Source organism: Chiloscyllium plagiosum, chromosome 17 (assembly GCF_004010195.1).
Source record: "Chiloscyllium plagiosum isolate BGI_BamShark_2017 chromosome 17, ASM401019v2, whole genome shotgun sequence".
In the NCBI taxonomy this organism is placed as follows: domain Eukaryota; kingdom Metazoa; phylum Chordata; class Chondrichthyes; order Orectolobiformes; family Hemiscylliidae; genus Chiloscyllium; species Chiloscyllium plagiosum.
Window position 1 is genome coordinate 18,745,661 of NC_057726.1, and position 23,364 is coordinate 18,769,024.

Below are 23,364 nucleotides of genomic sequence, written 5' to 3' on the forward strand. Positions count from 1 at the left end.
CAATCTTCTTCCTGACCTCTCTGCCCCCACCCCTACTCCAGCCTATCACCCTCACCTTAACCTCCTTCCACCTATCACATTTCCAACGCCCCTCCCCCAAGTCCCTCCTCCCTATCTTTTATCTTAGCCTGCTTGGCACACAGTCCTCATTCCTGAAGAAGGGCTCATGCCTGAAATGTCGATACTCCTGCTCCTTGGATGCTGCCTGACCTGCTGCGCTTTTCCAGCAACACATTTTTAGCTCTGATCTCCAGCATCTGCAGTCCTCACTTTCTCCTATTCATGTACCTGTTCAAATGTCTTTTAAATGTTGAAACTGTACCTGCATCTATCACTTCCTCTGATAGTTCATTCCACAAATAAACCACCCTCTGCGTGAAAACATTGCTCCTCAGATCCCTTTGAAATTTTTCTCCTCTCACCTTAAAAATATGCCCTCTAGTTCTGAACTCCCCTCTCCTAGAGAAAAGATCTTTTCTATTCACCAAGAGAGATTTGATAGGTACCAAAACAATAGCTGTAGTCTTCTCAACATTTAACTGAACAAAATTTAAGGTCATCTAGGACTGAATGTTGAACAGGTAACGTGACAATGGACAGACCAACAGAGATAGGGTTCATCTCTGTGACATCTTGACACTGTCCCTGAATGTATACAAAAAATGATAGATGATTCAGGCAAGCAATAGGTCATAGCCAAAGAACCACTGGCATATGGGCGGCACGGTGGCACAGTGGTTAGCACTGCTGCCTCACAGCGCCAGAGACCCGGGTTCAATTCCCGCCTCAGGCGACTGACTGTGTGGAGTTTGCACATTCTCCCCGTGTCTGCGTGGGTTTCCTCCGGGTGCTCCGGTTTCCTCCCACAGTCCATAGATATGCAGGTCAGGCGAATTGGCCATGCTAAATTGCCCGTAGTGTTAGGTAAGGGGTAAATGTAGGGGTATGGGTGGGTTGCGCTTCGGCGGGTCGGTGTGGACTTGTTGGGCCGAAGGGCCTGTTTCCACACTGTAATCTAATCTAATATATCCTCAGTAGAGACAGACGTACATTTATGTAGCTTAATGGACATTGTTCCAAATCAAGTGTGGGACAGGGATTGAAAGAACATCCTCCATGAACTGGGACATAGATTAAATCTGCCTTGTCAGCATTATTCTACACCACACTATCCCTCAGACCTATCAACTGCAGGTTAGACAATCTGTAAGAAGGTTGGCTGGTGGATTTCAGCTTCAAACATATTTGTGATTACTCTTTCTTACGGGGTGGCACACATGGAACCAACTAAGCTGAACAAAGTGACCCAATGGCTAATTAAAAAAGAAATTTCCCAGTCCTAATCTGAGCTCTGTTGAAGCTATATTTTCTTTATTCATATGTCTATAGGTGTTTTATTCTGATATTTATGATACTTCAAGCATCTTTTCTAACAGCATGCAGGCAAACGGTTAAAACTTATAATTTTTTCAAATCTGTTAAAATGACATGGGAATTGAACATCATGCATAGTTTCCAAAGAAGTACAGATCCCATCTCAATTAAGCATGGAGTGATACAAAGTACAGTAACATCCTTCCAAATTACCAAAGTAATTGTGAATTAACCATAAAAATTTATGCCATTCTGTTTTCTTTAAAATAAATGACTCTGAAATTGCCAAGGCTTCGGTTCTGCCAAATTGTGGAGATGGTGACATCATGCAATGTTGGCAGTCTGCCTTAAACAGGAACTCCAGCAATCCTCGTTTCCTTACCAGCAGATTCCCCAGCTCCAGCTCACCATTAAAAATTTAGGATGGTAGTTAAACAGAAAACTTAACAGCTTGTTCTCCCCCCTGCTCTTTCAATTCTGCAATTGTATTGCCCATTATCTGTTTGGAAAAAAAATACAAACAGTACTAAAAACATTCAAGATTCGGTATTAATGATTGTTAATCTTACAGATAAACATGAAACCAACATAACAGAACTATCACCAACAGCTATCTCAAAAGGCACAGAAGCAACTATTGCATTTTGGCATCATGCCTGATTCTGTTCCAAAAGGTAAAAACAAATTTTGTTACTCATGACAATGACATGTGCAAAGGAAAATGTATTAGACCAGACAATATTCAAGAATCAGCAACAGCAGAACGTATCTTGGATAAACACGCGAGACTCACCCAGGATCTAAAAACTACTAAGCAGTGAAGTTTGAAAGAAGTATAAACAGGGATAAAATGCTCCTCGATTAAATTACAGAAACTATATCATGATAGGATCGAGTTCAATTAATGAGAATCAGGTGTACAAGTGATTAAAATTCAGGCAAATTAGTTACTTCACTCATTTGCTTTTCCCAAGCACATCTGCTGCAAAGACAAGCTTCCAGGAACTGGACTGTTTATATATGTAAGAATATTCCCCCACTAAGAAACCAGTTCTACTTACTTTGTCAGCTTATCAAAGAAAGCTTTACTCCATTTCTCTTGAGCAATGCCTTGAGCAATTGCACTGGCATGAAGATCTGTGTCAAAGTTAAACACTGTGGAAAAGGCTGTCCAGCTGAGGAGAAAGAAACAAAGAAGGAACAATTTGGTCACGTTTGCTGAGTTGATAGAAATGTTTGCTTTCACAGATTCACGGACCTCTATGAATAACTGAACAAATAAATAGACCGTTTGGTTCACTTCTAACAAGCTTACTGATAAATAAGAAGTAATGGGTTCAAACCACATCCCAGGACTTGAGGACACAGTCAAAACTAATACTACAGACTGGTGCTGAGTGACAGGTATGCTTTTGGAGGATCAGTCATTTAATGATGATTTAAGCACAATTTCATTTGACAGTTCCAGGAGTTTGTGGACACTAAAAAGCAGAAGGTTCTCTTGGTTCTGAGTGACATACCACCCTCAGATAACAGCCAAAAGGAAAATCCTCTCTTGGGTCTCACAGGGTCTATGTACAAAATGACTGTTATTTCTAAAAGATGCTGCAAGTGCAAGTGTTTCAACAGAATTTAGAGAGGAAATTAGACATAACATCTTTCTGGTTAAGTTGGCTTAATTCTTAGGATTTTACAAGACACAGAAACATGCCATGATCAAAGTTTGTGAGAAGATTTGTAGCTCGGGTGCTCGTTGTTGTGGTTCTGTTCGCCGAGCTGGGAATTTGTGTTGCAGATGTTTCGTCCCCTGTCTGAGTGACCTCCTGAGTGCTTGGGAGTCTCCTGTGAAGCGCTTCTGTGTTGTTTCCTCCGGCATTTATAGTGGTTTGTCTCTGCCGCTTCCGGTTGTCAGTTCCAGCTGTCCGCTGCAGTGGCCGGTATATTGGGTCCAGGTCGCTGTATTTGTTCATAGAATCTGTGGATAAGTGCCATACCTCCTAGGAATTCCCTGGCTGTTCTCTGTTTGGCTTGTCCTATAATAGTAGTGTTGTCCCAGTTGCTTGTCACCTGTGTGTGTGGCTACTAAGGATAGCTGGTCGTGTCGTTTCGTGGCTAATTGGTGTTCATGGATATAGATCGTTAGCTGTCTTCCTGTTTGTCCTATGTAGTGTTTTGTGCAGTCCTTGCATGGGATTTTGTACAGTACGTTGGTTTTGCTCATGCTGGGTATAGGGTCCTTTGTCCTGGTGAGTTGTTGTCTGAGTGTGGCTGTTGGTTTGTGTGCTGTTATGAGTCCTAGTGGTCGTAGTTGACTGGCTGTCAGTTCAGAACTGTTCTTGATATATGGTAACGTGGCTAGTCCTCTGGATTGTGGCAAGTCCTCATTCCGTTGTAAGGTGGGGCAGGACCCAAAGAGATATTGAGAAAATAGATATGTCTGAGGGTGGAACAGTTGAGAAGAGGAACAAGTCGAATAGTCAAGGCGGGCAAGAACATTGCAGAGAACAAGGCAAGACTGATAAATTAAACTGCATTTATTCCAATGCAAGAGGCCTAACAGATAAAGCATGGTGAACTCAGGGCATGGTTGGGAATATGGAACTCAGATATCAAAGCAGTTACAGAAATGTGACTTAGGGAAGGGCAGGATTGCCAACTTAATATTCCAGGGTAGGAAGGATAGAAAGGAGGTGAGGGGGGGGACCAAGAGAATGCTTAGGGAAAGCATTACAGCCGAACCTAGCAAGGATATTCCTGGGAATAAGTCCAATAACGTTATTTGGGTAGAAATGAGAAATAAGGGGTGATCACCTTATTGGGCTTGTACTATAGAACCCTGCCAAATAGTCAGTGAGAATTTAAGAAGCAAACGTGTAAGGCGATCTCGGATGTCTGTACGAATGATAGCATTGCGGATGACACTAAGGTCAGTAGAGTTGTTTGCAGATGACACTAAGATCTAGTGTGGTGGATAGTGATGAACCAAATTGTAGGTTACAGAGGGACAGAGATAAGCTGCAGAGCTGGGCCGAGAGGTGGCAAACGGAGTTTAATGCGGACAAATGTGAGGTGATTCACTTTGGAAGGAGTAACAGGAATGCAGAGTACTGGGCTAATGGTAAAAATCTTAGTAGTGTAGAAGAGCAGAGGAATCTCGATGTCCAGGTACATAAGTATCCTGAAAGTTACCACCCAGGTTGATAGGGTTCAGAAGGCCTATGGTATGTTAGCTTTTATCGGTAGAGGGATTGAGTTTTGGAACCATGAGGTCATGCCGCAGTTGTACAAAACTCTGGTGCAGCCACACGTGGGTGTACTGCGTACTGTTCTGGTCACCACATTATGGGAAGGATGTGGGAGCTTGTAAGAGGGTTCAGAGGAGATTCACTAGGATGTTGCCTGGTATGGAGGGAAGGTCTTACGAGGAAAGGCTGAGGGATTTGAGGCTATTTTTGTTAGAGAGAAGGAGGTTGAGAGGTGACTTAATTGAGACATATAAGATAATCCAGAGGGTTAGATAGGGTGGACAGGGAGAGCCTTTTTCCTCAGATGGCGATGGCAAGCACGAGGGGATATAACTTTAAATTGAGAGTGATAGATATAGGACAGATATCAGAGGTAGTTCCTTTACTGAGAGGGTAGTAGGAGCATGGACTAGTACTACCTGCAACAATAGTAGACTCGCCAACTTTATGGGCGTTTAAATGGTCATTGGATAGGCATATGGACGGGAGTGGAAAAGTGTAGGTTAGATGGGCTTCAGATTGGTTTCACAGGTCAGTGCAACATCGCGGGCCAAAGGGCCCATATGTGCTGTAATGTGCTCTGTTCTATGTTCTATGTTTATTAAAATGGTAGGGGATTTTAACTTTCCAAACATAGTCTGAGACTGTCATAGTAGTATGGGCTTAGATAAAGAGGAATTTGTTAAGGGTATACAAGAAAATGTTCTAATTCAGAATGTGGTCTGAAAGTTAAAGTACTAAACTGGAGTAAGGCCAACTTTGATGGTATTAGCAAGAACTGGAAAACGTTGATTGGGAGAGGCTATTTACAGATAAAGGGACAGTTTGAAAATAGGAGGCCTTCAAAAATGAGATAGCGAGAGTCCAGAGACAGCATGTTCCTACTAGTGTGAAGGGCAAGGCTGGTAAATATAGGGAATGCTGGATGACTAGTGTAATTGAGACTCTCATTAAGAAAAAAAAAGGAGGCATATGGCAGGTATAGACTACAGGGATCGAGTGAATCCCTTGAGGAGTATAAGGATAATAGGAGTATCTTCAAAAGGGACATCAGGATAGGAAAAAGGAGACATGAAATAGGTTTGGCAAATATGTTAAAAGGAATCTAAATAGAGATTCTAGAAACACATTTAAGGGCAAAAGTGTAAATAGGGAGAGAGTAGGGCCCCCGAAAGATCAAGAAGGCCCCATCTATGTGTGGAACCACAGGAAATGGGAGAGATACTAAACACCATTTGTGACACCACATCTGCAATATGAAGAGCTAGGCTCCTGGCCAGAATGTGCTCAATGGGGGCAAACCCTGTGTAAGGACTGTATGTTCCCAAAAAGTCATCGTGGGCTACCTCTCCAATGTGAGCTGGAGCTGGTCATTGCTCAGGCTGCAGATTATCAAAAGGAGCTCTGTGTTCTCGTACCCTCACAGTGAAGGAAAGCAATTCATTTTTCTGACAGGCCAACCAAGCAATCCCCATTTTTTTGTTTTGACAGTGATGCCCTTCAGCAGTAACAGCAAATGACAGAGGCTGGCCATTTCCATTTGCAGCTTCCATTTTGGAGCCTCCCAATTCAATGTGCTGTGTAGAGGTTAACGTCATGTCCATGCTGAAAGACTGCCAACCTGGTGAGAGGCCACTCTGCCATTGACCAAATGCTGATGGTTCAAGAAAGTGGCCCTAAACAGGGCATTTCATTGGCCTAATTGGCCTCTGCTTCAAGTCACGATATGGCTGAGCTACTATCCTAACACTGGTGCTCCCAGCAACTTATCAAGGTCCCCACTCTACATCCTAGCTCACCACTCGGAGAATAGTAAAATCTTACTCTGAGTATTAACTGCATATCTTCTGGACCTTCTGTGTACATGTCTCGTGGGTATCGAGGTTTTACTTACTCCCTTCCACCTCCTCAACCATGACCTCATGAGCTCCCATCATTATAACCTAAATACTGTTGCACGCTTTTGCCCAATGACCCCTACCCTGACTGAGTTGTACCACTTATTCAGTATTTTTCTGCATTGGAGTGAGTTATACAAGGATCTCCATAACTGCTCCAGCCACTATGCATCTTCACTTTAAAAGGTGCAGGCTGGATTTAAATTGTTCATTTCTTCATTGCAAAGCCAGCATTTGCTGCCCATATCTAACTGTTCTTCGACTGAAAGATTTGCTTGGCTATTTTAGAGGGGAGCTAAGAGTCAAACACATTGCTGTGGGTTTTGAGTCACATGTAGTCACACAGGCCAGTTAATGTGGCAGATTTCCTTTTGCACAGAGTATAAGCAATTCTATCGTTCGCTTGTGTTAGCCTCTCTCAACTTTTGTCACTCCTTCTGAACATTTAACTCTCAACAGCTTAGCCAATGCTGGCTGCATATAATTTTTATTTTTATTTTTATTCATTTGTGGGACTTGGGTGTTGCTGGCTGTCCAGCATTGCTAGCCCTTCCCTATTTGCCCTTAAGAAGGTGGTGGTGAGCTGCCTTCTTGAACCGCTGCACTCCGCTTGCTGTGGGTTGACCCACAATGTTGGTAGGGAGGGAATTCCAGGATTTTGACCCAATGACTGTGAGAAAATGGCAGTATATTTCCAAGTCAGGGTAGTGAGTGGCTTGGAGGGGAACTTGCAGGTGGTGTTCCCAAGTACCTGCTGTATCATTCTAATGGGCAAGCTGCATAAAGTCGGCATACGTTCTGAATCACATTGCGTTACATTCTTTATCCAGCACAAACCTTGTTTATGGAAGCAAAACAATTTATCCTCTTTTGTGATTTTTTTTGTCATATGCAATCAATTCCCTGTTCTGAAAGGGAGAAACTCAACCTGTCGTATCCTTTTTCCTTAGCCAGTTGAATGAGTTTTAATTTTCGGTATCTTAGAAAGGAATAAACATTGTGAGTTCCAAGGACGTTCTATTATTCCAGATTTGCCACTAAGTGGTTTGGGTACGTAAAAACTAGCTGTTTTTGATTTGACAACTGTTTTTAATTATTTGATATTATGACATAAAGTAATACAAAGCACAATTTTCCATGGTTATGCATCACTGTTTACTTTCTCTGCAAGCTTATTTCTCAGAAATCTCCAAAGCCAGTGCAGCTTTCTTATTCTCTTGCTATTTGTTTTCTGCCAGTTTATGTCCCCCCTCTCATTCAAAAAAAGTACATAAGAAGGATCAAGGATAGAATTCACAGTCACATGTTGCAGCCAACCTGGGTTTATTGAGGAAAGATTGTCTTTAACTAGCTTATCGGAGTTTTGCTGAAAAAGGTAACACAGAGGGTCATGTTGCACTTGGACTTCTAAAAGGCATTTTACACAGGGCCACACAACTTGAAAGTAAACTTAAAGCTCTTGGAATGAAAGAGACAGCATGTAAAAGAGACAACAACACGCGTGCAATAATGGCTGAGAGACAGGGAAACAGGCAGTGATGGTTAATGGAGATTTTTTGGTCTGGAGGAGCAGGGTTGGGAGTCTTGCTTTTCCTGATATACAGGGGACAATTTCAAAGGTCGTGGATGAATCAAAACTTGGATATTTGAGAGGAGGACAGTGTAGAATTTCAAAAGGCCATAAACAAGTTGGTGAAATGGACAATCAGTGACAGATGAAATTCAATGTGGAAAATGTCGGGTGATATATTTTGGCAGGAAAAGCATGGAGTGACAGAATTAAATAAACGGTAAAGTGTATGCAGAAACAGAAAGATAAGTATGTATGTGCGACAGGATCACTGGAAGTGCCAGGACAGGTACCGAGAGCAGTTCATAAAGAAGCAGTATTCTAGGCTTTATTAGTAGGAGCATAGAGTACAAGAGGAAGGAGGTTATGTGGAACTTGTATAAGAACCTAGTCAGACCTCATCTCGAGTCTTGTGTAGAATTCTGGGTGCCACACTGCAGGAAGGAAGCAAATACACTGGAGTTTTACCAAAATGGTTTCAGGGATGAGTAACTGCAGTTAGCAAGACTGACTGACTGACTGGCGAAGTTGGAACTGCTTTCCATGAACAGGAGAAAACTGAAACAAAATGTGATAAAGTTTACAGAACCATGAGTGAAACTGTTTGCACTTGTAAAAGGACCAAGAATACGAAGGCACAGATTTGAAGTAATTTGCAAAAGAATCAGTTGCAATGTGAGAAAATAAGTATTTCACTCTGCGAGGCTTGAATGCACTGCCTGGAAGTGTGTTGAGGAGAGGTTCAATCACAGCATTCAAGAGGGCATTCGTTAATGATTTGAACAAAAACAATATGCAGAGTTACCAGGAAAATGCAGGAGAATGGCACTAATTCCTAATTCGCATCAGAGAGACAGTGCAAACATAGAATCATAGAATACTTATAGTGTGGAAGCAAGCCATTTTATCCATCAAATCCACACCGACCCTCTAAAGATCATCCCACCCTCCACCCTAATCCTGTAACCTTGCATTTTCCATGGCTAACCCACCCAGCCTGCACATCCCTGGATACTAAGGAGCATGATGGGCTAAATAGCCTCTTTCAATACAATAATAATTCTGTGATTTTTTTGAGAAGGCCAGCAACTATAAACTAGTCATTTTAACCTCAATGGTGGGAAAGCTTTCAGGAATGGCTTCTCTGGGACTAGATTAACAGCCCAGTAATTAAGGAAAGTCAGTGAGGATTGGTTACGGTTATGTTTCCCTAACCTGATTGAGTTTTTTTAAGGTGACTGAGAGAGCTGATGATGATTACATAGTGGTTGTAATGTAGATGGATTTCCAAACTATGTTTTACACAGTGCCACTTGCAAAATTAAAGTCCATGCAATAAAAGGGAGAACAGCAACAGGATATAAAATTGGCTGATTGACAGGAAACAGAGAGTAGAGATGAATGGATAACATTGTACTAGAGCACAGTATAGGCCAGGTTCCTCAGGGTTTTGCACTTCTTTTCTTGATATATATCAATGACCTAGATGTGGGTGTACAGGGCTCAATTGCAAAATTTGGAGGTGGCAGAGAACTTGGGAAGTATTGTTATCGGAGAGAAGGACAGTAATAGACATCAAGGTGGCATGGACAGGCTGATAGAATGGAGAGATATGGGGCAGATGAACTTTAATGCAGCAAAGTATGAAAAGATCTCGCATGTGGTTGGAAGAACAAGGAAAGACACTATAAGATGCAATACAATGCTAAGTGGGTGCAAGAGCAGTGGAACCAATGGGTAAATGTGCACAACCAATAACTGTAATGATGAAGGTTGAGAAATTGGTTATGCTCACGCCTCATTCTCCATTGATTCACTACCTGCCATGGATCCACACACTTGCAAAGTTGGCCGTGGACCCACTTTTCTCAGGATTCTGCGTTTATAAATAGAAGCAAAGAGTACAAAAGCAAGCAGTTTATGGTGATAAAGGCAAAATATTGTGTATGCCAGAGATAGGCAATAAAACCAAAGTGCTGGAAAAACTCAGCAAGTCTTGCAGCATTGGTAGAGAGAGAAATAGAATTAATGTTTTGAGTCCAATATGGGTCTTCTTCAAAATTCTTGACTTTGATGGTTCAACCTCAACTGGCACACCCTTGTCTAATTTTGAGCATGACAATGAGGATACAGCAACCATTTTATGAGTATGTTGTCAGGAATGAGGAACTTCAGTTCATTGGATGATTTGAAGAAATAAGGATTGCTTTTCTTAGAAAGAAAGCAGAGAAGAGATTTGCAAATGTTCAAAATCATGGGAGTTCTGGACAGACTGAAGTAGGAGAAACTGTTCCAATAGTATAAGGCTGGAAAACTGACAGCACCGATTTACAGTGAATGACAAAGCAGCTAAATGTTACAAGAAGAAAAACATTTTTTTAATATCATTAAGATCTGGAGTACACCGCCTGAGTGTGTGCTGCAGGCAAATTTATTTATGGCTTTAAAATGCATGTGATAATTACCGAAGAGAAGAATTTTACAGGTCAATGGGGCAACAGAAAGGGAGAGGGTCAGGAGGAGCTTCTCTTGCAGAGAGCAAGTACAGATAAGATAAACCAAAATAATTCTGAATGTAATTATTTGATGATTTTATTTTAAGATTCCATGAAAAGGCATTGGTTTATTTATGTGGGTTAGTTCAATGACCATTAATCTGATTCCAAATGTGGAACTCCCTTTGTTATTATTAACTTGGTTTAATGTTGGCTGTTCTTGTGAAGGGTTGTGGCATGCAATTGCTGCACTTAATTCATGCAAATATTTCCACTTAGAATCATTTGTTAGTCATTAGGAACAAGTTGCCTGCTGTTCCCTCTCTCACCCACCAGAAATATAGTAAGAACAGCACTGGACTAGAAACTCAATTCACACCAAGAGTCAAATCTGAAACTTCTGAGCAAGGATTTTTCAACTACCTGCTGCATAAATTCCAAGAGATTAGAGAAGGCACTGCAAACATGGGCTCAAGCCCTGAACTGCACATGTCAAAGTCATTTCAGGAATGTCAAATGTCTTTCAAACCAACCTGTCTGTTAATTTCCACAACTTACATAAAAGTAAACTTGACGTGCAGAAGCTCCTCTTCCTCATCAGTCCACTTATCTTTGTATGGACCCCTTCTAAAGAATGGAAATATAAAATGAGATAAGTCAATTCAAGACAGTGCTTGTGATTTATCACACAGAAAAACAAAAATTGTTGGAGAAACTCAGCATGTCTGCTAACATCTGTGGAGAGGAAACCGAGTTATTTTTTCAAGTCCAGTAACCCTTCTTCAGAAGTTGTTACTAATAATTGTTTCACAAGTATCTTTAATAGAAAGACTGCAACAAGGTGAACTTTCAGTAAGGGTTAATCAAGATCAGTCTCACCAATAGCAAGATGATTTGCAAACAATTCAAGTCTGTGCTCTCATACTAATGCAGAAGCAATAATCAAACAAGCAGATATCATATTTTACATCTTACTCACCCAATGCTGGGAACACAATGATTTCAATTTCAGGAAAAAAAATTGTTTTCAAATCCAAATTAGCATTACACTAATGCTCTAAGTCAAAATACTTTGTCTTGTTGCTTGTAAAACATTTGCATAATGTGCTTAAAATTACAAAACTTCCCACGGTGTAACTCAAGAACATAATCAAACATAATAATTACAAGTGATCAAAGGAAATAGTTGTTCAAAAGAATTGTTAAACAAAGGTAGAGAGGTTTCCAGTGAATCATCCATGACTCATGCAGCTAAAAGAATGTTAGTCAGTGCTCATATGATTAGCACTGAGATGTATAAGACACTAGAACTGGAGGAGTTCAGCAATTACAGAGGGATACATATAGAATACAGAAATAGGAAGGGCACTGTACTGACGATCACATTCAGAGAGTGTCATGTATGTTAGCAATGTAAACACTTGTTGGCGCGACTTATGATGAACTCTTCATTGAATTTAAAAAGAACTTTGTTTCTCAATCTAACAGAATATTTTTAAAAAATAACCTTAAAGCAATTCAATGAGAATTCTGAAGAAAGTAATCCTTTCATTTCTGATTACAGGAGTTACATTAGACTGTATCAGCCCCATCCAGCCAATTAAGGCATGAATTAGTTTCTGACATGCAGGCAGATATTTCCAATGGATCTTATGTCAACACCCAAATCCACTTTCTAGTTACATGCCTTTCTTAGCCCTGCACAACTAAACGCAACATTAAATGAAATGAAGGACTCTGTGAAAGGCCTCTTTGGTGCAGCAGTAATGCCTATCTCTGAGATAAAAGGCCTGGGTTCAAGTCCCTCCTGCTCCAGAGTGTGTAATAACATCTTACAGCAGGTGATTGGAGACAATATTTATGCAAAGTGTAGGAATGTATTCTCCAGTATTACAAAACCTTCGATGGACTTTAACTGAAAGTTGGGTCACTGTCCCTCAGGAATTATGTATTCGTACCTGCAGCAGTGGATGTAACTATAGGATGGGGCAGTTCTCAGGTTCACAGCCTTGCTGTTTATTCCATGAATCATGTACATAGCTGTTGCAGTTGCACCCCATTTTAATTATTGAAAATTCTTTTATACTTCTGGTTGCACTTCAGCCCTGATCTTTGGACATCTGCTGTGGAGTGGTGTGGTCAAATCAGAGGACTTCCCCGTGGGTCTGTTCCTGGTTCGAAAAGTGTGGTGCTGGAAAAGCACAGCAGGTCAAACTGCGTCTGAGGAGCAGAAGAATCAATGTTCGGGCATAAGCACTTCATCAGGAGTACTCCTGGGCCAGGCCAAGATCTTCATTAGAAGAGGAGAAAGTGAGGACTGCAGATGCTGGAGATTAGAGTCAAAAAGTGTGGTGCTGGAAAAGCACAGTCAGTCAGTCAGCATCTGAGGAGCAGCAGAGTCGATGTTTCAGGCATAATGTCATTCCTGATGAAAAGCTTTTGCTCAAAACATCAACTCTCCTGCTCCTCTGATGCTGCCTGACCATCTGCTTTGCCAGCACCACACTTTTGGACTCTGGCCATTAATAGATCCAGGCAGTGGAGGGTTTCGGAGTTACCAATTGTTTATCCGCAGCTATGTTTGTGTCTGGATGTCCTTTGAGAAGGAGCAAGCAGTGTCCTTCAATACTCTCCATGTTTTTGAAAAAGATTGAGCACTACAGAGGGGGCAGGATGCCTTGTCTCCTAACTCTATTTTGATTGGGACCCTTCTCCTCTCCCTCATCTTTACTGGTCTGCATTGACCTTATCAGCCATTGCACGTGATATGATTTATTGGAAAGCACGTGTGATTTAGTGGTAGTAGATAATAGGTTAAAAAGTACCACAGGCAGTTTGGTGGTGGGAAAAACAAAAACAGCTGTTGAGTTATTTGTGATAACACATGTAGATTAAAAATAAATAAAAATGAAAGGAAGAGCTTTCCTGTTGCAATGACAGTGTCTGTATCTCTCGACCAGGATATCTGAGGTCAAGTCACATCTGCAACAGACATGTGTAATAACATCTCTGAAAAGGCTGATTGTTTAAGACAATATAGAACTCCCTGCAAGCACTTTTTCAAAAGGTATCATAAAGCATTCAAATGAATCCTTTGTGGTCATCGGTGTCTTTTAGACTTTGCATGTTTGTTACCTGTCGCATATTATTTGAGTTTAGATTAATTGGAGGATTATTTCTCCAGGTTCTCTCTGCAATTAGACAAATGTTTGGAGTTTTTTTTTGCAGGTTTCCCATACTTGATTCTTTTGCCTGTTCAAATGTTCTTCGGTCTATTTCAGTATAGATTCCAATCACAGTGGGGACTTCCCCTAGTGCGCATCTGCAATTGGCTGAATTAAGGCTGCATTTAAGTAAACATCACAATGCAGTTCTCCTGCAGCAAAACAAAGCGTGGGTAACAACTTCTCTATATGGTAATCTTGTAAAATAATGGGCATTACAAATTCAATGAATGGCCATGAGTTAGCAACATACCACAACCCACACATCTTTTCTCAATAGTTGACCAGTTGAACTCTCTATCGTACTTAGAGGCACTTCGAGATTTGAAAGTCTTTTAAATCCAAAAGAAATGACAATGTAGTTTAGTCACATCCAAATGAAAATAACAGCATATGTTAGAAACATATTAGTTCATTTGAAACAAAAACAGAAATTGCTGGAAAAGCTCATGGGGTCTGGCAGCATCCGTGGAGACAAAGCAGAATTAACATTTCGCGTCCAATGACCCTTCTTCATATACCTCTGAGATTCTGAGGAAGGATTACTGGACTCAGAATGTTAACTCTTCATTCTCTCCACAGATGCTGCCAGATCTCCTGAGCTTTTCCAGCAATTTCTGCTTTTGTTCCTGATTTCCAGCATCTGTAGTTCTTTAATTTATTTGAATATATTTAATTATCCTTATTAGTGCGATATCATAGTAACTGAACACACTGTGTAATCACATGCTAATCCATGGCACCCCACTAAGAGGGACAAGCATGCCATGTAACCCAGATGATTCCATCTATCAGATGTCTTGACACAATGGAAATACTAAAGAAGTTGAGGTTATTTACTTTGAGAGGAACTGGAGGAGATATTATGCTGACTTATAGAACATAAAACTGAATCAAATCATTTAAATACCAAAGCACAGAGGAAAGATAAAGGAATTAGCAGTCAGACAGGAAATCAGGCAAAATATTTTACACAGGTGAAGATAGACTTGTGAGCCAGTGATGAAATTCAAGAGGCAATTAAATTGTTTCTGGCACAGAATTCAAGCTGAAAGATTTTTTCCACAGAATAACTATAGCTCATCACGCCTCCACCAACTCTACTATCAGGTGTCAACTGCTTGCCCTTTTCTCATACCCCTGTCCATCATTACCATCTAAACAAAAATCCAATGCTGCCTTCACTGGCTTATTGAACCTGTCTATATCACATTTCCAGGCAGTGCCTTCCATATCCTAACACTCTGTGTTAAAAAAATATTTTCTCATATCACTCTTGCACCTTACTTTAAATACATTTGGTGTAACCATTTCTATTTTCAATAATGTCTAATGAAAAAGTCTTACAAATCAGGTCATCCATTAAAAGAATTTTAATCGATTACAAAAATACATGGGGGTGTAATTACCTATGTCTAAATTCAAGATGAATAATGCAATTAACCAGAGGATTATTTTATAAAACTATATTCAGTGGAATCCAAGAGATAAGCATCTTTCTCAGATATGATGGCCATAAGTGGAATATTTACTGAATAGACAGTCTAGAAGCTGGCACTCCAGTTTGTCCGCATGCTCAAGAATTTTAACTTTTATATCATTGGGCGGGACAGGTTCTCCACCCAGAAGGCAGTCTGTCTGACTCTGTTTAGCCAGTTTATTTTCCTGTTAGGCAGGCTGAAGGTTAGAAGAGGCTGAACAATCAATAACATCCAAACCCCAACCCAGGACGAAGAATGTGTTAATCCCCCATCCCCAATTCTGAGGCTGTGGGGTTGAGTGATGTGGAAAATTCCTGTTCCTTACTGGTCCGCAGGTGCAGTGTTGGCACTGGCTTTGTCTCTAAGAATATCTGGGTCTTGTTGAATATAAGCCAGAAAAACGGCTATATTTAGACCTCAGTTAAAATTCCAGCTGACTTCCTGGGAGGGGATTGGCTGCCTCATCTCCAAAACGAGCGAAAATTTACCAGGTTGAACACAGATTCCTGATGCACATGGAACTGTTGCTCACTTAATAACCCACCCTTTTACCTTTGATACTCGATGTTTCACTATTTAGTATTGTAATAAGCTGTATGTTAATGGATATAGCCTACTGCTGTTGAAGCGAGGACCCATTGGTTTAATGAGAGAAGTAAAATTACACCCTGATATGTCAAATCTTCACCATTTAATTCTTTATTACTGACCTGAGAAGTCCGCTAAAGGTGATTCGCCATCGCCGATGTGGCTCGAGACACTCCATCTTCAGACCACCTCCACTCCATGAGTTCTTACTGTCCACAGAACTGATGGTATCAGGATGGATTGGATGCTGAAAGGAGCAGTTTTGCCAAAACATTGAAAAGAACACTTAAGCTGACTGTCTTGCCCTTAAATGCATCAATGCTATTTGACTCAACACATGCTAATTTCTCACTTGATAAAGATGTGAATGAAATGTATTTTAATGCATTTCAGTGATCTTGATTATATATTTCCAGTCAAAGTTGGCCTGACTTCTTTCTGAAAATGTTGTCGGATTCTTGCTTTTTCCCCTCTGTTGACTGTTCATTTCACAGAATCTGCACATGAACAGAAAGTGTGCTCCCTGCACCACTCCCAACCACTTAGCTGTCTCTGTTCACATTTCGGTAGACTATCCTTAAAAAGTTGCGTTTTGCGTCTCCTCATGTTCAGTGATCAAGCACGTCAAAATATTCTAGAGCTGAGCTTTGAAGCAAGGCACTCTAGGAAAGGACCATGTGTGGAAGGGAGTTGGATGCACAGCAAACAGTGAGAAAAGGGCAGAAGCATAAAATTAGTACACAAGCCTGAGAATTCTCAACCACGCATAATTGATGTTCCCATGATGGGACTAAATATTCAGACTTCAACCAACCTTTTACGTATTTTCCTTTCCTATCACTTTATGTCAAACGTAACAAAATCAAATTGCACAGCTTTAAAATTGCAAACACCCCATATCAAATATCCGTTATGGACATTGCATTTCTTTCACATTATGAATAGTAAGACCATGGTTTCATGTGGTAGATGCAAAGGAGAGCAAGTCTGGACAATACTCAATGCTCTTCGAAGTTCTACAATCTCTAACGCAATGTTTCTCAATCATATACACAGTTTTTTGGACGGGGTTTGATCTGGAATTAATGAATGCATCAACATTGTGGAAGTTCTAAACTTACCAAATTCCCAAACAAAATGCAAATAAATCATAGCTTAATGAAAGCTTTGGCACAAATCCTATCCAATGGGAAAATGAATTGCTTAATAATTTTTCTAAGATTATAACCAGTTGAAAGTTTGGATGATCTTCCTCTCACTTCTCACTTTCAGCTGCCCTAGAATTAATGACAGAGTTGATAACTACTATTGGGATGTACTTAGGATGGCCAGGGTGACATCACATGACCAGCAGTCATGATAAGTCTATGCAGCAACATAACAGACTAAGGGTGGAAATCTCAATCGCTCTGACTTTTTGTACTAGGAATACAAAAACTATGACATGGCACAACTCCTGAGAAAGTGAGGACTGCAGATGCTGGAGACCAGAGTTGAAAAATGTGGTGCTGGAAAAACACAGCAGGCCAGGCAGCATCCCAGGATCAGGAGAATCGACATTTCGGGCATAAGCCCTTCTTCAGGAATGAGGCTGGTGTGCCAGGCGGGCTGAGATAAAAGGTAGGGGGAAGGGAATTTGGGGGAGGGGCGCTGGGAATACGATAGGTGGAAGGAGGTGAGGGTGAGGGTGATAGGCCAGAGAGGGGGTGGGGCGGAGAGGTCAGGAAGAAGATTGCAGGTCAAGAGGGCGGTGCTAAATCCGGGGGTTGGGACTGAGTTGGGACTGAGATAAGGTGGGGAGAGGGGAAATGAGGAAGCTGGAGAAATCTACATTCATCCCGTGTGGTTGGAGGGTTCCTAGGCGGAAGATGAGGCACTCTTCCTCCAGGCGTCGTGTGGTCAAGGTTTGGCGATGGAGGAGGCCAAGGACCTGCATGTCATTGGCGGAGTGGGAGCGGGAGTTAAAGTGTTCAGCCACGGGGCGGTTGGGTTGGTTGATGCGGGTGTCCCAGAGGTGTTCCCTGAAACGTTCCGCAAGTAGGTTGCCTGTCTCCCCAATGTAGAGGAGACCACATCGGGTGCAGTGGATACAGTAAATGATGTGTGTGGAGGCTTATGCCCGAAACATCGACTCTCCTGCTCCTCGGATGCTGTGTTTTTCCAGCACCACATTTTTCAACTCCTGAGAAGTCAACTTCACTGACCAAGGATGCAATGGAGGAACCAAAGAGAGCTCAAAGTGACAGTTGTGATTGTGGCAGCAGTGGAGGTCCAGAGCCTGTTACTGATAACCAGGAACCTGTTACTGATAACCAGGAACCTGTTACTGAGAACCAGGACAATGTCAAACAGCGAATGGAAGAGGAGGAGGAATAAAAACATCAACACTGTTGCAGTGAAATCGTGCATTATGTTCAGATGGTGCCAGAGCTTTGCAACACTTTGCACATAACACGCGATAAAACACTCTAGACTGTATTTATTATATACATGCGATAATAAATTTAAATCTGTTGGTTTGGCTGGATTTACATTAAGTTCCAACTCTCATGTTTTCGCAAACTAAAAAGACCACCATGACAAATAACATTTCTTTTCAATCTTTTGAAGAAAATTTAATCCAGAATTAGAGTTCAGTATAAAATAGAACAAGGTTAGTTTAGTAGAGCTGCTCTGTTTATCCCCTTTCGTTATCTTTAGTTGACTGCCATATCATTTTTAGTAATGACGAAACATGTATATTGCAAACTTTTCAGTGTGTTTATTAGATAGTGAGGTTTTTTTTTCTGAAAGATAAAGGAACAGTTTGATCCTGAATTTGACCCCAACTAAATGTTCTCACACAACAGGAGATTTTGTGCTCAGGAACAGAACTCCCGGAAGGCATGTTGCCTCCCTGGTGCCAGGGTCCGGGATGTCACTGATCGGGTTTACAAGATTCTGAAGGGGAGGGTGAGCAGCCAGAAATCGTAGTACATATTGGCACCAATGATATAACCAAGAAAGGGATTGAGGATATGAAAAATGATAACAGAGGGTTCGGTTGGAAGCTGAAGAGCAGGACAAGTAGAGTAGTGATCTCAGGTTTGCTACTGGTGCCACGAGATAGTGAGATGAGGAACAATCAGCGAATGCAGCTTAACACGTGCCTGCGAGGCTGGTGTAGGAGGGAGGGCTTCAGATACCTCGACCATTGGGATACCTTCTGGGGAAGGTGGGACCTGTACATGAAGGACAGGTTGAACCTGAACTGGAGGGGCACAAATGTCCTGGGTGAGAGATTTGCTCATGTGATTCGGGAGGGTTTAAACTAGTTTGGCAGGGGGGGTGGGAATCAGAACCACATGTCTGAGAGGGGGTCAGTTGCAGACGGGGCAGTGACAGGATGTATTGAATCTATCAGGAAGGTTTCTCATGGGATGAAACAAAGGGATCGGTTAAAGTGTGTCTGTTTTAAAGCAAGGAGTGTCTGAAATAAGAGTGATGAACTTAGAGCAGGGATCAGTACTTGGGGCTACGATGTTGTGGCCATAACGGAGTCGTGGGTTTCACGGGGGCAGGAACGGTTGCTTGATGTTCCAGGGTTTAGAACATTTAAAAATAACAGGGAGAGTGAAAAATAGGAGGGGTGTAGCATTGCTAATCAGAGAGTACATCACAGCTACAGAAACGAAGGTTGTTGAGGAAGGTTTGTCTACTGAGTCAGTATGGGTGGAAGTTAGGAACAGCCACCGCATTGAGGATTTTCTACAGACCACCAAATAGCAGTAGAGAGATTGAAGATCTCATAGGCGGGCAGATTCTGGAAAAATGCAGAAGTAGTAGGGTTGTTGTTATGGGTGATTTCAACTTTCTCAATATCGACTGGAACCTCCTAAGTGCAGATGATTTGGATGGAGCCATTTTTGTCAGGTGTATTCACGAAGGGTTCCTTACTCAGGATGTAGACAGACCGAGAAGGGGAGAGGGCATTTTGGATTTGGTGCTCGGCAACGAGCCAGGACAGGTGTCAAATCTCACGTTGGGAGAGCACTTTGGTGACAGTGATCACAACTGCCTCACATTTAGCATAACCTTGGAGTGGGAAAGGAGCAAGTACTGAGGGAAGATATTTAATTGGGGAAAAGGAAATTATGAAGCTATCAGACGGGGGTTGGGAAGTACAGACTGGGAGCAATTGTTTCACAGAAATGGCACAGCAGACATATGGAGACTATTTAAGGAGCAGTTGTTGCGAGTGATGCACAAATTTGTTCCTCTGAGGCAGGTAAGAAGGGATAAGATTAAGGAAACTTGAATGATGAGAACAGAGGAACTTATCATCAAAAGGAAGAAGGCAGCTTACGTAAGGTGGAGGAAGCAAGGATCTAACACAGCTTTAGAGGATTACAGGCTTGCTGGAAAGGAGCTCAGAAATGGACTGAGGAGAGCCATGAGGGGACACGAAAAAGGCTTGGCAAGAAGGATTTGGGAGAACCCAAAGGCATTTTAGTGAGGAATAAGAGAATGATCAGGGAGAAGGTAGAGCTGATCAGGGATAGCGGAGGGAACTTGTGTGTGGAGTCTGACCAGATAGGGGAAGCCCTAAATGAGTTTTTTGCTTCAGTTTTCACCAAGGAAAGGGAACTTGTTGTAATTGAAATCTTCTAGGAGCTGGGATACAGTCTTGACCAGATCAAGATTGATGAAGTTAATGTGCTAGAAATTTTGGAAAACAGTAAGATTGATAAGTCCCAGGGTCCGACCAGATTTATCCTAGGCTGCTCCGGGAAGCGAGAAAGGAGATTGCTAAGCCGCTGGTGAGGATATTGGCCTCCTCACTCTCTACAGGAGTCATACCGGAGGATTAGAAGGAGGTGAATGTTGTTCCTCTTTTCAAGAAGGGTAATTGGGAAATCCCTGGTAATTACAGACCAGTCAGTCTTACGTTTGTGGTCAGCAAAGTTTTGGAAAGAATTCTGAGGGATAGGATTTATGACTATTTGGCAAAGTATAGTGTGATTAAAGGCAGTCAGCATGGCTTTGTGAGGGGCAGGTCATGCCTCACAAATCTTATTGAGTTCTTTGAGGAGGTGTCAAGACAGGTCGACGACGGTCGAGCAGTGGATGTGGTGTATATGGACTTCAGCAAGACTTTTGATAGGGTTCCCCATGGTAGGCTCATTCATAAAGTCAGGAAGTATGGGTACAGGGAGATTTGGCTATCTGGACTCAGAATACTCTGACTGACAGAAGGCAGAGAGTGGTTGTAGATGGAAAGTATTCTGCCTGGTGGATTAAACCTCGGCACAACATCGTGGATCAAAGGGCCTGTTCTGTGCTGTACTTTTCTATGTTCCATGTTCTAACAAACTATAACGCACGTTTAGGCTGACATTCTCCTCCCCGATAACTCAAAAGTATAGAAAATTTTACAACGCCTACTCTGGCAGAAATCAGCTAACTGAATACAAATTGAACCAGACTGTAGGGCTCTCTAGTATGTAACTTCACTACATGGCAACTTTAGCAAGTGCACCCATTGTATCCATTCTTTAACCCTTAACTGCTTGAGATATGTATTTATCTCCTTAAATAAAAGAAAAAATAAGCACAGTTTTAACTGTTCTTGTGGAGAAACAATGTTCTAGAAAAATAAATTTTATCATGGAAAAAGCTGCAAATGGGGCTTACCTCAAAATATCCAATTCCATCAACTCGAAGCAACACCCATATTTCACATAAGTCATTGGGTTTCCGGCAAATACGAACAATAAAGTAGGTCTTATCCACTTCTGTGAATCCCATAAAATAAACTGAGTCAATAGCCTGTAAAAAGTGCAGAAAGTAATCAGGTCTAATCAATGATTGTTGATACAGTAAAATAAGCACTGCTTCAAAATGCACTGCAAGACATATACAATGAAGTTTCCCATGTATTGTGTAATGTGTGCAAGTTGAAATAATGTTGACAATTTTAATATTTTCAGATATGCAATATTCCAAAAGCCAGTCTTGCCACAGAACAGCTGATAAAGTAACATCCGTAATATGCTTTACATAGACTGACTTGTTCTTAGTGAAATGGTTCTGTGAAACCCATGTGGCGATCCATATTCGGAATTTTTTGTTTTAAACTGCAGACAGTTTGAAGATTTACACACACACACACACACACACACACACACACACACACACACAATAAGAAACAACATGTTGTGTGGTGATATTCTCTGTCTCCAGGGTGAGCTATGTAGCCAGTCTGATGTGAAGAAAGTGAGGACTGCAGATGCTGGAGATCAAAGCTGAAAAATGTGTTGCTGGAAAAGCGCAGCAGGTCAGGCAGCATCCAAGGAGCAGGAGAATTGACGTTTCGGGCCCTTCACCAGGACAAAGGACCCGATACCCAGCATGAGCAAAACCAACGTAGTGTACAAAATCCCACGCAAGGACTGCACAAAACACTACATAGGACAAACAAGAAGACAGCTAACGATCCGCATCCATGAACACCAACTAGCCACGAAACGACACGACCAGCTATCCTTAGTAGCCACACACGCAGACGGCAAGCAACATGAGTTCGAGCAACATGAAGAAGGGCTTATGCCTGAAACGCCGATTCTCCTGCTCCTTGAATGCTGCCTGACCTGCTGCGCTTTTCCAGCATCACATTTTTCAGCCAGTCTGATGTAACAACACTGTACATATATTTATAAAGACAAGTCTCAATATTATTGTGGTTCTGTTCACCGAGCTGGGAATTTGTGTTGCAGACGTTTCGTCCCCTGTCTAGGTGACATCCTGAGTGCTTGGGAGCTTCCTGTGAAGCACTTCTGTGTTGTTTCCTCCGGCATTTATAGTGGTTTGATTAGATTAGATTACTTTACAGTGTGGAAACAGGCCCTTCGGCCCAACAAGTCCACACCGACCCGCCGAAGCGCAAACCACCCATACCCCTACATTTACCCCTTACCTAACACTACGGACAATTTAACATGGCCAATTCACCTAACCTGCACATCTTTGGACTGTGGGAGGAAACCGGAGCACCCGGAGGAAACCCACGCAGACACGGGGAGAATGTGCAAACTCCACACAGTCAGTCGCCTGAGGCGGGAATTGAACCCGGGTCTCTGGCGCTGCGAGGCAGCAGTGCTAACCACTGGGCCACCGTGCCGCCCGTGTCTGCCGCTTCCGGTTGTCAGTTCCAGCTGTCCGCTGCAGTGGCCGGTATATTGGGTCCAGGTCGATGTGTTTGTTCACAGAATCTGTGGATGAGTGCCATTCCTCTAGGAATTCCCTGGCTGTTCTCTGTTTGGCTTGTCCTATAATAGTAGTGTTGTCCCAGTCGAACTCATGTTGCTTGTCATCTGTGTGTGGCTACTAAGAATAGCTGGTCGTGTTGTTTCGTGGCTAGTTGGTGTTCATGGATATAGATCGTTAGCTGTCTTCCTGTTTGTCCTATGTAGTGTTTTGTGCAGTCCTTGCATGGGATTTTGTACACTAC

At 42.0% G+C, this 23,364-nt stretch overlaps 1 protein-coding gene across 4 annotated transcripts in view; it reads right to left on the bottom strand.

Moving 5' to 3' along the window:
- Nucleotides 1-23,364, bottom strand: part of LOC122558251 (uncharacterized phosphotransferase YvkC-like) — a 172,792-nt gene that overhangs the window by 112,147 nt on the left and 37,281 nt on the right. For 3 of the 4 annotated variants that reach the window (XM_043706625.1, XM_043706626.1, XM_043706624.1), the window contains exons 2-5: nt 21,549-21,683; nt 15,998-16,122; nt 11,141-11,209; nt 2,436-2,549 (exon numbers count right to left, since the gene is read on the bottom strand). In XM_043706625.1, the coding sequence (XP_043562560.1) occupies nt 2,436-2,549; nt 11,141-11,209; nt 15,998-16,122; nt 21,549-21,683 (443 nt within the window). Of the gene's footprint in view, nt 1-2,435; nt 2,550-11,140; nt 11,210-15,997; nt 16,123-21,548; nt 21,684-23,364 lie in introns of those variants that run through there. The other variant, XM_043706627.1, reaches the window with a different exon arrangement.